General features: G+C 41.5%; 1 protein-coding gene across 6 annotated transcripts in view; it reads right to left on the bottom strand.

The window, feature by feature from the left end:
- The window catches only part of xrn2 (5'-3' exoribonuclease 2), a 27,817-nt gene extending 13,733 nt beyond the window's left edge, over positions 1-14,084 (bottom strand). For 5 of the 6 annotated variants that reach the window (XM_035144072.2, XM_035144070.2, XM_035144071.2 and 2 more), the window contains exons 1-25: positions 13,845-14,084; positions 12,608-12,735; positions 12,377-12,488; positions 12,081-12,192; positions 11,835-11,893; positions 11,617-11,706; positions 11,320-11,392; positions 11,177-11,227; positions 10,871-11,028; positions 10,687-10,761; positions 10,421-10,554; positions 9,315-9,372; positions 9,109-9,216; positions 8,956-9,000; positions 8,587-8,718; positions 8,186-8,230; positions 6,927-7,018; positions 5,380-5,515; positions 2,263-2,370; positions 1,766-1,855; positions 1,478-1,550; positions 1,231-1,314; positions 1,010-1,107; positions 440-519; positions 289-345 (exon numbers count right to left, since the gene is read on the bottom strand). In XM_035144072.2, coding sequence (XP_034999963.2) covers positions 289-345; positions 440-519; positions 1,010-1,107; positions 1,231-1,314; positions 1,478-1,550; positions 1,766-1,855; positions 2,263-2,370; positions 5,380-5,515; positions 6,927-7,018; positions 8,186-8,230; positions 8,587-8,718; positions 8,956-9,000; positions 9,109-9,216; positions 9,315-9,372; positions 10,421-10,554; positions 10,687-10,761; positions 10,871-11,028; positions 11,177-11,227; positions 11,320-11,392; positions 11,617-11,706; positions 11,835-11,893; positions 12,081-12,192; positions 12,377-12,488; positions 12,608-12,735; positions 13,845-13,919 — 2,273 coding nt within the window. In that variant the 5' untranslated portion in view covers positions 13,920-14,084. The remainder of the gene's footprint in view (positions 1-288; positions 346-439; positions 520-1,009; positions 1,108-1,230; positions 1,315-1,477; positions 1,551-1,765; positions 1,856-2,262; positions 2,371-5,379; positions 5,516-6,926; positions 7,019-8,185; positions 8,231-8,586; positions 8,719-8,955; positions 9,001-9,108; positions 9,217-9,314; positions 9,373-10,420; positions 10,555-10,686; positions 10,762-10,870; positions 11,029-11,176; positions 11,228-11,319; positions 11,393-11,616; positions 11,707-11,834; positions 11,894-12,080; positions 12,193-12,376; positions 12,489-12,607; positions 12,736-13,844) is intronic. The other variant, XM_035144073.2, reaches the window with a different exon arrangement.
- Between the last annotated feature and the right edge of the window lie 1,113 nt (positions 14,085-15,197).

Raw genomic sequence — 15,197 nt, forward strand, 5'->3', positions numbered from 1 at the left:
CTTTACTAAAATCAGTCAAGATTAAGCGTGTGGAAAACAAAGCACAACATCAATATATATTTAAATTAAACTTCCTAAAATGACAGAAACCATCTTTGAGAAGCATTCATTTTATGTGTATTTTTTATTAGTTTGGTCCATGTCCCATCTGCTAACATGGAGAAGGTGGTGTTTAAGACCTATACTGCAGCCAGCCACCAGGGGGGTGATAATGAGCGTTTGGCTTTAGATTTGGCAGCTGTGTCGTCCACCTTCACTTACGGTCTATGAAAGATCGACAGTTCTTACCCGATCGAGCTGTTCACTGAAATGTCCCGCAGCGTCGGGATGGGCGACGTCACTGTGCTGGAGAATAAATATGAACAAATTAGGTTAAGTTGTCTGTTGAAAAATGGGGAGAATTTGTAAAACAAAAAGAGAATAAAGAGGCGTTTCTTACCTATCTGGGAGAATCGGGTTGTCATCAAGATTTAATTCACCTTGGATCCCATGACACAGCTCTGCAGGGATCTCAGTGCCCTAAAGGAGACAAAGCTACAGTCTGGATCCAGTACGACATTTACACTTCATTAGATCATTGATGGTGAAGTGAAAGTAGTAAGAGTTGATGTTTACACAAACGCCTCTAGGTGACCCGAGTGTGTGTTTGAATGACGCGTCTGTGTCGCGTCAGTTTGACTCAAATCTGACCAAATGTTTGAAGATTTACTTCCTGTGCTGTTGTTCTGCTGCTTTTTGATTATTACAAAGTTTTTACCAAGCGAGTTAAAGAAAAAACTTCACAGATGCATAATCAACATGATAAAAATCCAACTCAGACAACACCTGCAAAACAACAGGACACATCTGCAGCAGAGTGACACAGCAAGTGATGCAGATGTTTTCTCTAGATCTCAAAAGAACCACAGAAGGAAACTTATTACAGAAAAGTGTTAAGCTGACTGTGTGTGTGTGTGTGTGTGTGTGTGAGAAACGTGCTGGATCTAATGTGTCGTTGGAGTTTTGTTACCCCCTGAACTTCAGTGCGGTAGAGTTCATGGATGAAGTCGAACAGCGGGTGAGATTTGCTGAGAAACAACACGTCGCTTCCCAGACTGTTTCTTTTCACTGCAACAGAGAAGAGACCGTGATGAGAGAAGATGAGTGGCTTGAAAAATAGGAAGAGAAGAGGAAAAGACTGAAAAACCAAACGGATCAAGTCTCTTGTGATGTAGGCTCAGTGCTGCTCACCTTCCTCGGGTGTGAGGTCTGGGTAGACGTCAGCCAGAGCCGCCCTCAACCGACGTTCATCCACAAAAGGTAACAAGGCCACACCTTCAAGAGGAAGCACATTTACAGAAGAAATAAGAACCTCAGACCTCAGAGTGTCCAGACGCCAGACATGCAGCGCTCACTTCTGGGGATGTGCACAAGTCAGACTCAGTGATATCTTGACCCAGCGCTGGAATCGGTTTCACTCAGCAGGACGGTGACTCACCTTGCCAAGCGTATTTCTTGCCGTTGAGATCAATGGCGAAGTCGTCGGGGTAGAAGTCAATGATGGAAGAATCCTGTGTCAAAAGAAGAAGAAGAGTTGAGATGAAGAGTTGACTTGGAAGAAGATGAGTCAGGAGCTTATTTGACTTCAGAGCAGTCAGTAAATTTAAATACAAATAATTTAATACTTTAATTTTGTATCAGATATTCATTCTTTGCAGATACGATTCATTTAACAGACTTTTAAGACCTTTACGAGACAGATCTCTCTGCACCTCATCTTACTTACCGGGCTGCTCATGAGGTTCCGCCATGTCTGAGGCAGGAAGTTGCCGCTGGCAGCAGGAAACACTCCCATCAGTTGTTCCAGTGGCTTAAACTGCAGATAACACAACACAGGAGTTATTTATCTCAAAAAAGCATTTAATAAAAGGGTCAAGCCTTTTCTACCTTCATCTCAGAGATAATCTCAGACATAATAATACCCCTGACAACACACATCCTGCACAAATAAAATCTTTACTGCCTCATGTTCATTAAATTACCAGTTTATCCCTTTAAATATAAAGATTCTGTTGTGATCTCTCTATAATAAAAGTTTTCACCTGTCATGGATGCACGACACTAACTGACCTGAAGTCAAGTGAATAAACTGTCATCTGACGGGTGCAACATATTCAGCATGTTTAAAAAACAAACAAACCCCAAACCTTCAATGAGAAGAGATGAAGCAAGAGAAGAAGAGAAGCAGGTGGTGAAGAGAGAGAAGTTTTTGCTTCTTCTTACCGGTTTGGTGTCGTTCTCGAAATCCTTAAACATATCTTTGATGTCTTTGAAGTCGGAGGCGAACGGGGCGTAATGGAAGGGGAAGTACCACTTCCAGGAGGCACAGCCCTGTGAAGCAGCACAGAAACAATCATTGACTTTATTAGTTTTCACATCAGAAGACTAAACTGAACCAACACCACAGCCTCTGAATGTTTGTGGTTTGCAACGCAGAGAAACATTTATACATGTGTCCAAGTTCTACCTACGACTTCTCGTTATCAGTTAATCTGTTCACTTCCTGGCAAGTTTATTGTAGTATAGCTGTAATAATTAGCCTGGTTGATAAGTTGATGGTTAGATAATTTATCAGAAACTGTTCCGATTGATTAATAGTTTATTTTATAGCCTTTAGGAAATAGTGACAGACTTTTTGACTGTTTTATACACAAAATAAATATAGAAACTAATCTGCAGATTAATTGATGAACAATTAAACAATAATGAAACAGAGGCTATTTAAATAAATGTTTTTAAGATGAAGCAGCTTCAAGATTGTGAGAAGGAAAAGATTCAGAACCTCAGAGATCAACTTTATTGAGACCAACACGTTTTGTGGCCTTCATCTGGGTCTTTATAAAACAACTGGTTTGTTTCAGAAGAAATGTGCCAGAGATGAGATAAAACCGCAAAGCGACAAATCACCACAATCAACATCACTCAAGGAGCTGAAGCCGGAGTGAGGAAGTATAAATAAGAATTATCTGATAATTAATATTTGTTATGGATTCAGTTTAACGTTTCATTGGTGGCTGGTGCAGACTCAGCGTTCTTGTCTTTTTGCTACAGATCATTCTGAGCGTTAGACTCGAGGGAACGTCCGGACTAAGAAGCTGGAGAGACTAAAACAAACATTAAAACACGACGAGGAAATGGAATGAAAAAAGATTTTCTTTGCCCTTTTTTTCCTCACTAAACTTCCACTGCAGCACAAATCTTAAAATCCAATCTGACATTTAAAAACCTTTAGGAGCCTGAATCCCAATCACACGGTGGGTTCCAATCTAAAAGTCCTGCTGCGACGACAAAATGGTATTTCTGTCTGTTGTCGCTACACTTTCACAGGAGCAGAAATCAATCCAGAGACTGGAAGACTGAACCTGAAGCTTCAGAATATGCTGCAGCACCTGAAAACTCTAAAATGAGTTCCTTTTCTCAGCTCTGAATTTTAAAAGTTTACATTTAAAAAGGATAGAGGATAGAAATATATATATTAAAAAAAATCTAACCCTGCAGATCCAGCATTTGGACCACTTATCCTTCCTGAGCAAACACGCCTCACACCAAAGAACGACCTTCACTTCCCACAATCCACCTCTGAGGCGGTCCTCTGATAAATCCACCAATCTTCACATCTCAGCCAATCTCCTTTCAAAGCCCAACACTCTATTATCAAAGATGCTCATTCAAATGATAATATGGGACTTTACCATAATAAAAGGTGGAAGAGGCTCCGGTCTCCACATTAAAATAATCGCACAGATCATTTATGGTAATATGACGACGCGTTTTGTCTCAATGAGAAACTCATTTGTGACTGTGGCCTGCGAGGGTCAAAGACCACGAACCCGGACAAAAAAAAACACATACATAAATATATATACTGTTCAACGTACATCGTAAAAAAATTTGCAAATCGCATCTGCATTTTTTTATTCTGCCAAATCAAAGTTTATATCGCTGCTTATCAGCCAAACGATAAATCGATCGGATTCTACTACACACACAATATTGTAAAGTTTTACTGTAAAAGATGAATATTCCGAAAATTGATTTTTGCAATCCTATTAATACTTTTAGTGAGAGAACACGGGATCTGAAAATTAGAGACTCAGAAACAAAAGTGTGAATCTCGTCCTCTGGCTCTTTTTTGTGTTTCGGATAAAGCCGCCTCTCTGTTCCTGGATCATTTGATGAGGTGTGTTTGATCATAACTCTGCGATGGCGGACAGAAGCGTGAATGTGTGGCAGCGCAGAGCAGACACGTCCCCCGGTCCGTCGAGGGCCCGCTAATGAATTCATCCAGAGCGGCCCCATGAGACGGGCTTTGGATTGGCGAGCATGCGGAGTCAACGCAGAGCGTGCGCACCCGGAGAGAACAATCAGCCCGGACAAATCCCACCGGCTCAGCCCGAGACGCCCCGGCTCTTCTGGAGAGGGCCCACAGCTGATTATTTCATTTCAAGATAAAGATCAATATTTTACAACAGCAAAACGATTTAGTGAATAATCACACTGCAAACAGTAACTGGAGATATGAGGCCGTTGGGAGGAACATGAGGTTGAACAACAAGGAGTTCTTGACTTTTTAAGAAGAAAAAAAAAAAAACTGTTGCTCTTTCAAAAACACTTGTCAACCATTAAATGTGTTTTAAGTGGGTTTCTTTGTTTTGCTCGCCTCTTTGGAATATCAACTGTGACATCATCCAGTAGTTTGTGAGCGGAACACTTTGTTCAGCGCCATCTTGTTTTTATAAAAAAAATAGAAGTAACCATATTTGGAGGAGCAGGGGGTGGAGGCTGACTGAACTTGAGGACACGCCCACCTACACCTGACACCTATTGGATGGTACTAGCTGTCAATCACACTGTGGTATCCACCCCCCCAATGCTTTATGTTCCATTTGACTCTAAATGATCATAATTTACTAAATGAACATCAGCTGCTTGAAGAAGACTTGAAACTAGAGATCGAGACAAACTCCTGATGAAAATGTTTACTGACGTTATAAAGTGAGAAGTAGTCACTTTCTATAGAAACTACCAGTGGAGTCGCCCCCTGCTGGTCATTCCAGGCACTTCAACCTTTAGTTTCACATTCCCAACCCGGAGTCTACATCCATGTTTATATAAAATCTGTGCTTTGGAGTTAAGTGGTTTACTTTTATCCTTTAAAACATAGAATTTCTAAAATGTGGCTCAGTAACTTCCTGCAGCAGCTGATCAAAGCAGCTGTTGGAGTATTTTGATACAGATGAATCCACACCTTGAGCTCTGTGTGAGTATTTGGGGGCAGCAGGAATCACAATAACACACAGTTGTGTGTTTTCATGGTAACGAAGTAGAGCGTCATCGTACCTGGTAGTAATAGCGCAGCACCCAGCAGAGACCCTCCACGTACGACTTCACCACCCTCTTCCTGAAATCGTCATCTGAAACGTCCACGTCGAACTTGGTCTTGTAGTATCTCTGCTTCCAGCCGTCCTCCCACAACCTGCAGGACGCAAGGACATGGTCATAATTCATTGATAAAGACTTCTTCACTGTCCTGGAATGAAAACTACTACATGACTACATACTTTGTTGTTTTTAATGTGCGATATAAATAGATCTGCCTGAATCACGGCACCATAAAGGAGCAAGAACTTCACACGGCTTTGAATTTGACAGTGTTCACACTGGCTTTAACATTACCGCCATTCAATTTTGCTTATTTACATTGGAGGTTATGGTGTAAATAAATTAAAATTATACATAAAAAAAAAACTGACTTTCACGATGCTGCTCTGTTCATCTATAGGCTGAAAAAAACTACATTAACTTCCTGGAATAGTTTAATGGCTTTGACTTCTTGGTAAATTCGGGGGGGGCGGGGGGGTTCTGCACAGATAATCAAGGCCGTCCAGCATCTGTGCTGTGGATCCTCGGAGCGGCCCGCGGGGAGCGCTGGCTCCTGAGAGGAAAGCCTCCATGAATACCAATTTAGCCCGATGGATTTAGCAGCTTTGACAAGTGCGTCACAGAGGAATTTACTCGAATGTTGCTGCTTTCCATATTAATCAGGTGCAGAGGGAGGTGGGAGCTGTTCAGCAGAGGGGGCGGCACAGAGTTAAACAGCTTGTCCTGCAGCGCTGAGGCATTAATGAATCTCTTTGCTTCTGCTATTTAAGGCCGTCCTCAGCGACTGAAGCTGATCTGTAAAGATTCACTTTTAAGGTATTTTAATAACATGTACAACTAAACATTCATAAAGAACATTTACAGCTTTATCAGCACAGACTCCAAGTGGAGAAGGAGCTTCTTTTTAAAAGATGTATTGGCTGCTAAGTGATTTCAGTCAAATGAGAATTATTAACGTTTTAAAACAATCTCAGACAACAGCAGCTTTACAGTACGAACACAATCGTGGATCAGTCTCATTTACGGCTGATTATTTTAGTTTTGGGCTCGTGCAGTTGTTTAACATGTTCTCACTGTGCAGGCAGCCAATCATTGCCCTGTTTGAAACAGTAAATTTGCTGCTGTGATTGAATGTTTAGGGTCAGAATGTTTTTAATGGTTTAGCAAAGACGTGAACGGCTCCTATTGTTTAATTATTATGGGCCAATCAGAAAATGGGTCAAGAACTTGACCTTCATTTTTACTGTGTATTTTGTTTTGCTGCTTTATTCTTTACATTGTGATCAGGTTTAATTTAGATGGAAACCACGTTGCTGGTCTTGGTAAAGATATTTCTACATCAATGTAAATAACCCTGTCCTTAAAATGGAGTGAATTACGTGATTGTTAGTGTCCTTATTAAAGTGAAAAACAACTGAAAAACGTTGAAGGTGATAAAAAGTCCCACATGTCCATCTTGCTCCTCCACTCATTTACCCCCCCTCCACTGTGAACCCCTCGTTTACCTGACGTCGTCTTCAGGCTCCGGCTCGCTGTCGCTGTCCTCGGCTTTCCTCTTCACTCCCCTGCCGTCTCCGTCACTGGGTCCTGCAGAAGACTGGACAGGGCGACAAAACATTTAGGAGACAAACAAACACAAACATTAAAATGACGTAAAACTACAAGTATTGACCAAAGATTAAAGCTGAAAATCATCCGAAGTAGTAAAAAATTCAAAAACCAATGAAACGGTCAATCTTAAAAATCATTACGACAAAGAAACATAAGTCTTTGTTTCAAATCCATTGTTGTTGTGTACCGAGGCAAATTAAGAACATTAAGCCACTGTCCATATCCTTATGGATCTGTATCTCCTCTCTGATGCAGCTGCTGGGTATAAAACCAACTTTCTATGAAGGAATCTGATCGAGGGCAGAAAGTAGATGAATAAAAACCACTGGCTTGAATACTTAACCTTTGGTTTCTTTCATTCATGTGCTAATGCATGGCCTCCTGTTGTGTGCAGATTTATTTAACACTATACCCCGGACAGAGAATTCAACAGCTTAAGATTCACGTTAAATAGAAACATGACCATGAACTGAGCTGAAGGCAGCAACCACATTCAAACAGGCCGCCCCAACACAAATACTGTCAAACCTGAAATATCCATACGAAAAGCTGATAGTGTTTAAAACGTGAATCGGCTGAGCGACAATTTTCAAGGACGGAGAAGTGTTAAAGAATGAATTAATTATCTTTCCTAAATGCTGCATCGATCAAAGATTTTTAGCGTTAAATTGAACAATATAAATATATCGGTTTAAAAACAAAATGAGCTCAATCATCCTCTAATAACCAACAAAGAAAACAGAGCACAGTTCTGACATGTGCATGTTTAAGAAGCTCGCCACCTTCAGGTGTAAAACAATTACATGCTTCAGGGAATCACAGGCAAATGTGAAAATTAAACTGAAGCAGATGATAATTCTGTTGGTAAGATCTGGTCTAACTCACTGAAAAAAGTCTTAAAAGTGGTTAAATGTGGGTCAGGACTGACAGTAAATTAAAAAGGGCTACAAACCTGTAACAAGCACCAAGGTGTAGCTGAGATAATGTGGCCTTGGGACTTTGTGAATCTTACATGTTGTAGAAATGTGTCCAAACGAACGAAACAACAGTTCAGGTGCAGATTTTAAGGGACGTTTGGGGTATGAACTCTACTGAGTGACATTCTACTTCTTTATGTGTCTGTACAGTAAATTTCTTTTCACCAAGGACTTACGTTGCCTCCATTCTTCATCATGGCCTTCAGAGACTGAGCAGCATCCTGGAGGAAAACAGAAACACCTATTGTGACCGTTTTTCTTTTATCGTCAGATTTACCTTTAGCCCCAATGTACCCTCAAGTTCAGCCTGTACAACAAGGCCAAAACACTTGATGACGCTAAAGCGCACAACTCAGGTTATGTTCCTAACATCCACTGGTTTGATGGGATTCACACAGATGAGGAACTTCTTCTGCCACAAATAATCAGTGTGATTGATGTATGACACGAGTGATCAGAAATGTGTAATACTAGAAATTATTTTATCATAAACTGAACATTGAGCAAGTAAACTAAACCCCGTCTGCGCAGGAACCCCTGAAGACCTGTAATCCTGGGACCCTGGAACCTGCCGTACCTTGTTGGGTTGCATTCTCATGTCGTAGGCCTGGTGGCGTGCGTTTTGGACGGCATCAGGTCGGTCTCTTCGCCCCAGGGCCTGTGGGGCAAACTGACCAGTGGTCAGGTAGGCGGGACCGCGCTTCTCCGCCTTTAGAAACATGGAGAGAAACACAACAGACACCTCTGAAAGTTCAGCACACAGGCAATGACGATCTGTATAAAGTCCCCTGCAGGTTTATATTTATATATATATCAATGATATTAATGTCGATGTAGAAACGTTATATTTTAGTTTGTAGATACTGAAGTATCTTTTCTAGATTCATTATTTTCGACTTAGGCTCAGCGAAGAGAATCCCCCTCGTTTTCCGTCTGTTTTACGCACCTTCATCCTCTTTCGTTTCTCTTTCATTCTTCTCTTGAAGCCTTCCTACAAGACAGAAGATGTGATCATATGATTGTGTGTGTGATACAAAGACATTTTCATTCTTTATCTGGACTCTGGTGAATCAGCCGAGCTGCAGCCAGCAGAACTCACATCGTCCTCTTTGCGCTTCTTGAAGATGTTGTCCTCGGCAACGCCCACCGCCTGCATGATCAGCTCTACTCGGTCCAGCTTGACATAGCCGTTCTCCGTCAGGTAGCCCTACAAAATAAATAAGTTCAGCGGTGGCCTACGTTTCTCTTTGTGCAGTTTCTGTTCTGCCTGTTGTTTGCAGAGCTCAGAATAGCGATGGTACTCACTCCTGTTTTTTGCACAACGTCTTTGTAGATGCCGACCAGCCGATCTATTGCTCCCTCCCTGTAACACAGTGGACAATTCAAGTCATTCAGTGTAGATTGAAATGGTTAATCAGGATAGGAAAATTGAGCTGAAACCAAACAGCAATTTATCTTCAACAGCAGCAAGAAATGTGGCGGCATCACCGGCAGGTAATCACCCAACATTTCATCTTTTTGCAAATAAAGACGAGGTGAAACGGAACAACGAGAGCCTGACCCTCTCCGCCGGACTTCAGGCTGATCGGTGTCGGAGGTTAGAGTGAAGTGGTGGAGGGATTACAGTGAAAGTGAGTAATCAAGCCGTCTTCTATAGACAGTAGAGAAAACACCTGCACTGTCTAAAGCAACACAACCGTCCTGCAATTAACCTGCTAACCTGCTAAAAGAAAGCTGCAGCTTCTGCAGCTGGAAGAATTCAGATAACAGAGGAAAAAAAACCTGTAGCTGCAGAAGTAGATTTATTACACCCCACTACTTAAGAGTTCTTGCATTTCAAACACAGAGCTGCCATAGAAATGTTCCTCCAGTGACTATGTTGGTAGTTTTTCTTCCTGTGATGTCATTTCTTTAAGAATCTGAAAATCCTTCACATCACTATTATCTGTAGAACCTCAGCTAAAACGTTCTGTAAGTCAATAAGCCATAATAAATGATAAAAGTACTGAAATTGTGTTATAAATAAACCAAAATTCAATAAATTCACACGTGTGACATCAATAAACACAAGAAACATTGATCCAAAAGATTTCTGAACATGGAAACATTCTCAAATTTTTTCTTTACGCTCAATGAGATATTTAAATGCGCATTTTTTTGTTTTTGAGATATTAACATTTTTCTATGTTCTTCTCCAGCAACTCTGCATTTTTTCACTGCACAGAGCAAAACGTAATGCCACCACTGTGAACATACAACACGCTGAGGTAGAGACCTTCCTTTCTGCTGTTAAAAGAATGAATGTTTTAAACTAATAGTATTAATTTTAGATCGGTCTCAACCAACTGACATAACTGCTTCCACGTTTTCCAACATTCAAACTAATCGGCACAAAGAATCCTGAAGCTCACCTGATTTCTAAGGACGGCAGATGAGGCAGAAAGTCGTTACCAACAAAGAAGCACATGAAAACCCAGTCGTCGACGCTCCTCTCAAAGTCGAAGGGAAATGGCAGGCTGGCCATGGTCAGCTCTCTGGCGAGGTACTGAAAACAGGAAAGGAGGGAAATGAACTAAGTTTTAGATTTTGGTTCTGGATTAAGCAACATGACAAACAGCTGCTCATTTACTTAATGAGATAAGAAGATTCACAAAGGAACATAAACAAGTGAACCAACCTCCCGCAGCACACACAGTCTGATGAAGATGAACTCCTGCTCAGACGTCGGCATAGTGTCAGCGAACTCATCGTGCTGAAAGAGGAAATGATTCATACACTTACTCTTTGTTCTGACTGTATACATGTGTGTGTGTGTGTAGTATAGGTTAAGATGCACCAGTCCCACACGTCTGAATCCTTACCTGTCCCTGTTTCTCTCTGGCCGCCCCCTGACAGTCTTTGATTTCGTGTCCCATCTGATTGCAGAGTGCACAGGGCCGCGGCTTGTTGGGTTTGAACTCCTCTCTGATGATGGTGAAGTTTGGCTCGTGTGTGGCCAGGCCCAACATAATCAGGTCAGCTGATCAGTGACAACATGGGAAAAAGACGTAGCTTTTTAAGTAGTAATGAACAATGAGACCAGTTTACTTCTGTCTTTGAAAACACTGGGTTAAATTTGTCTTATTTCCTCTTGTTCTACATTTCAGACGGTGGATTTTAAGTCTCACCATCAGCTCCACACAGGCAGTGGTGTGTGTTGGGGTCGTGGTGGGGTTGAGCTGTAAAAGTGAATCACAAACATTAGTTAATGATGTTTCTGACAGTGTGTGTGTGTGTGCTGCTACATTACATGTGCTTTAATACGCCGTACCTCTCTGTTTCCTGATGTAGTCCATAATCTTGTGTTCACCTTCACCTGGAACACTGGCATCAGACAAGATGACCTGCAGCAGAAACAGACAATGACTTTCTACACCAACACCGAACCAGGGTCCAACATGTCAACAGCTCCAGACTAAAACATATCATCAAGTTAAACAATGGAACTTATTTCTATATCTTCTGATCACCTGTTTTATTTAGAAAATTCTTGAAAAACAACAAGAAACTACTCGTAATGTTTCTGTCTGTGTCTGAGATGGGGTTAGGAGTCGGCCGTTTCACTCACTGTGACGTTCTTCCATCCTGGATCATTGCTGAGTCTGTCTGCGACGTAGTATCGGAGACACTGCGCCAGGTTGTCCATGAACTCTGTTCCCTAGGGAAAGAAGAAAGAATTCCATAAGTTCTTCACAGAGAAGTTCGGCGATTTTGTTCTTACATGTACAGATAAATAGCTAAAAAATTAACCAAATTTACGTGTTCAAATTTTGTTTGTAAACTTACTGGGGTGATGCAGTTGCTGTCAAATCTCTCCTTAATCTCCTCAGCTGGAAGATAACCACCTGAGGAGGAGCAATACAAAAAATCAAGTTAGGTGACAATGAGAATAAAGATAAATAGAAAACATTTTATAATTATTGTGTTTTCAAAGCCTGGATCTGTTACAAGCTCCCAACGAACCCAAAAATAACAAAGTTTGTATTCACAATATAATGTGAAGGACATGCTGAAAGATGTAAAAACACACACCTCTCTCGATGATCTCCTCCCTCATGCGATTCTTCTCATCGGTCAACTCCACTCCTTCTTTGGAGGCACGGAAACGCCGAGAGCGCTGCTGGTTCATTTTGGCACGTGGAGCCTGGTGAGATTCAAAGACATCAACGCAATGTTCCTGTAAAGCTTTTCATACGTTTCCTCTTTATTAACAAAGATAAAATCTGATTTTTCTTCATTTATTGGGGAAGATGAGTGTCTGGCAGATGTTTCATATGAGAAGGAGTCATAATTCAAACGGCAAGTTTGTGGTCCTGAAAGTTACTCACCACTCCATCGATGGCCATGTAAAGAACTCTCCGGGGCCGCACGATATTAAACAGGCGGTCGATGTACTCGAAAATGGCGACCATCATCTCATCTTCATTTTTGGGAGCAGGTCTGTTAAAATATCGAAATTTGTATTTACTATATTATAATATCTGTATCTACCCCGCCAAAATCCACATCCACTGGGCTCTAGTTCTCCATACATGCCCTGATTTGAATAACGGGCTTACTTGTCTTCTGGATGTGTACATGGGTGAATGATCCCGTTCATGTCCAAGTACAAGTTGTCAAATTCCACCTCATTGGGGTTGGGCTTGGTCGTGTCCACAGGAATACGGACGCCGTTACATTCTTTCCCCTGTGGAGGCAAAAAACAGAACTCACAAATGTACTCACTTTTCAGCCACAATGGGCTTTTCTCTGAAATAATAAGTTCTCAAAGTCGGTAAACAACTGGAACTTGATTCACTTTGACTCATGACCAGTTTGTTAATTGTGCGTTTGTCAGTCTCTGTTCATAGAGCGTTTAAAATCTTTAAACAGATTGAAAAGAATAATGTAACAAAGATATACATGTTTATCTTGATATAATAATAATAATTGACCATATTGTCCAGCCCAAACTAATTGGACCAGTTAAAAGTGTGGACGGCTTGAAGATATCATCCTGCTCTGTGGGTAAATTGAAAATGTATGTAGCCAATTAATAAACGGTTGAATTATGAATTGCTGCCACCAGACACAGCATCATCAGTAAATCACTGAACACACGTGGCAGCTGCTGACGCTTTTTTCCCGCTAAAATCCTACGTCGCACTTTACCAACATGTTTTGTGCGACGTGACCTGAACCGGTCTTTACTTCCCATCAGCACCGGAAACACAACACTGCTCTTACTCTGAGGATTCACAGGAAGTGGGAAGTCTGGTTCGGTTCTGACAACACGCAGGTTGTGTTAAGATTCAAGATTCAACACAAGGCAGTAGTTTGGAAATTGCAATCACAGAATAACACGTTACAAGAAACAAACACACAACACCCCCCCTCTCCCCACCACCATCACCACAGAAACACAACAAACATCTGTGGATGTGAAATGCAGAGTAAATACTGAATCAACTGGACTACAGTAGAAACTAGTACAATAAGAGTAGGGCTTCCGGTGTTTAAACAATACACTTAAATACAAAACGGTACTCGGTCCTCAGTCGGTGCACGTGAGGGTGAGAAGTTTGGAGCGGATTTGTTTACACGGTGAAGTCCGCACACTTCCGCTGGTTCTCCCGGAGCGAACTGGCGACGAAGCAGAAACCTCAACGCGAAACGAGTCGCAGACGAATCGGCGTCAGGAACCAGAGAAACAAAACCACCGGAGCTGAACGATTCAAACCGTGAAACACAGCAGCTTTAATTCAGCGGGGGGACGCGCTGTGCTGCTAGCTCACATGCTAACACGCTAACACGTACCTTCTCCTCCACACAGTGAACAATGATCGACGCGTATTTCCGGCTCAGCCATCTGAAAAACGCCGGGACTCCCATTTCACGTGAAGAATCTGTGAGCCGACAGCTTATAAAAACATTAACTCGTACGAAACAGTTAAAATAGCTCAGTTAAAACACGATACTTGTTGTTTTCTGGTGCAACGCAGCAGCTACATGCTCCTGCTCATGGCCGTTGTGTTCTCCTTCCGGTTCATGTTGGATTTTTTCCCTACGCACTTCATAGAGAACCGGTTGGACCCACAGCGATCCCAGCGGCGAGGAGCGGGAACTGCAGGCAGCAAAAAAACTACACACTTACCTAAAATTACAATAGAAATTCCCAAAATAAAGATAAACAATGTATTTGTTTCATTGGAAAAATAATCAGAAACATGCTTAATAAAAGATTTTTGTTCACCTGCACTTTCCCATTTCCTCTGAATCTGGATTTGCTGAATCTGGATTTTAATGGCCCCTATATTATATCTATCTTCGTTTCTGTTAATATTTCTTTCTCCTATTCCTGTGGGATCTTGAAATATGAAGTAACTTGTATTCTAGACTGATAATTTGTGACATTGAGGACTATGGTTGTAATAAATATTATTTTGATTTAAAATGTTGTGATATTAAAGCAGCTAAGAGGTTAAACTAAAATAGGTTACTTTACACAGTGCAACTTATAATATAATAAACAACAGACACAGATAAAACAATGCATCATTGATTAGCTGGTGATGATCCCAGTATTATCATTTCACACATTTAATAATAATAACTTCTTGTTTTCTTTTTTGAAATGATCACAGGATTTCTATTATAGTTATTTGTTGTCATTATTGTCTCCTTTGTTAAATGCTGTTTTGAACACTAAACCACTGAGTGTGTGATGTTTTCATCCTCGTCCTGTAATCGTCTCGTGTTTCAATCTCCATCATCAACATCTGATCTGACATAATGTTCCTTTAATGGAGAACGTCAGCGAACAGATGCCCTCTCACTTCCCACCCTGCAGCGCCACGTTTAAGGTGAATTAGATTTTTTTCCCCCTCCGCTCCTCGCTGCTTTATTCAGCAGGGGTGGTGGTGGGGGGGCATTAGCCTCCCCTCTTCATGCAGGCTGGATCTGACACCAACACTGCAGTGTTATTACTGCAAAGAGCCACTGATGGAAAACACTTGGCCCGCTCCGACGGGGCCATTTCCATAAACATTTACGCTGGAGCTGCAGGTGATAGAATGGAGCCGACATTTCAGTGTTTGTGGAGAGAAACTGAGGAGATGAAGGGAAATCAGATGCAAATCACAGACGTGAAAAAGCTCCGACTCCAACCTC

This window comes from Hippoglossus stenolepis, chromosome 20, assembly GCF_022539355.2.
Source record: "Hippoglossus stenolepis isolate QCI-W04-F060 chromosome 20, HSTE1.2, whole genome shotgun sequence".
Lineage (NCBI taxonomy): Eukaryota > Metazoa > Chordata > Actinopteri > Pleuronectiformes > Pleuronectidae > Hippoglossus > Hippoglossus stenolepis.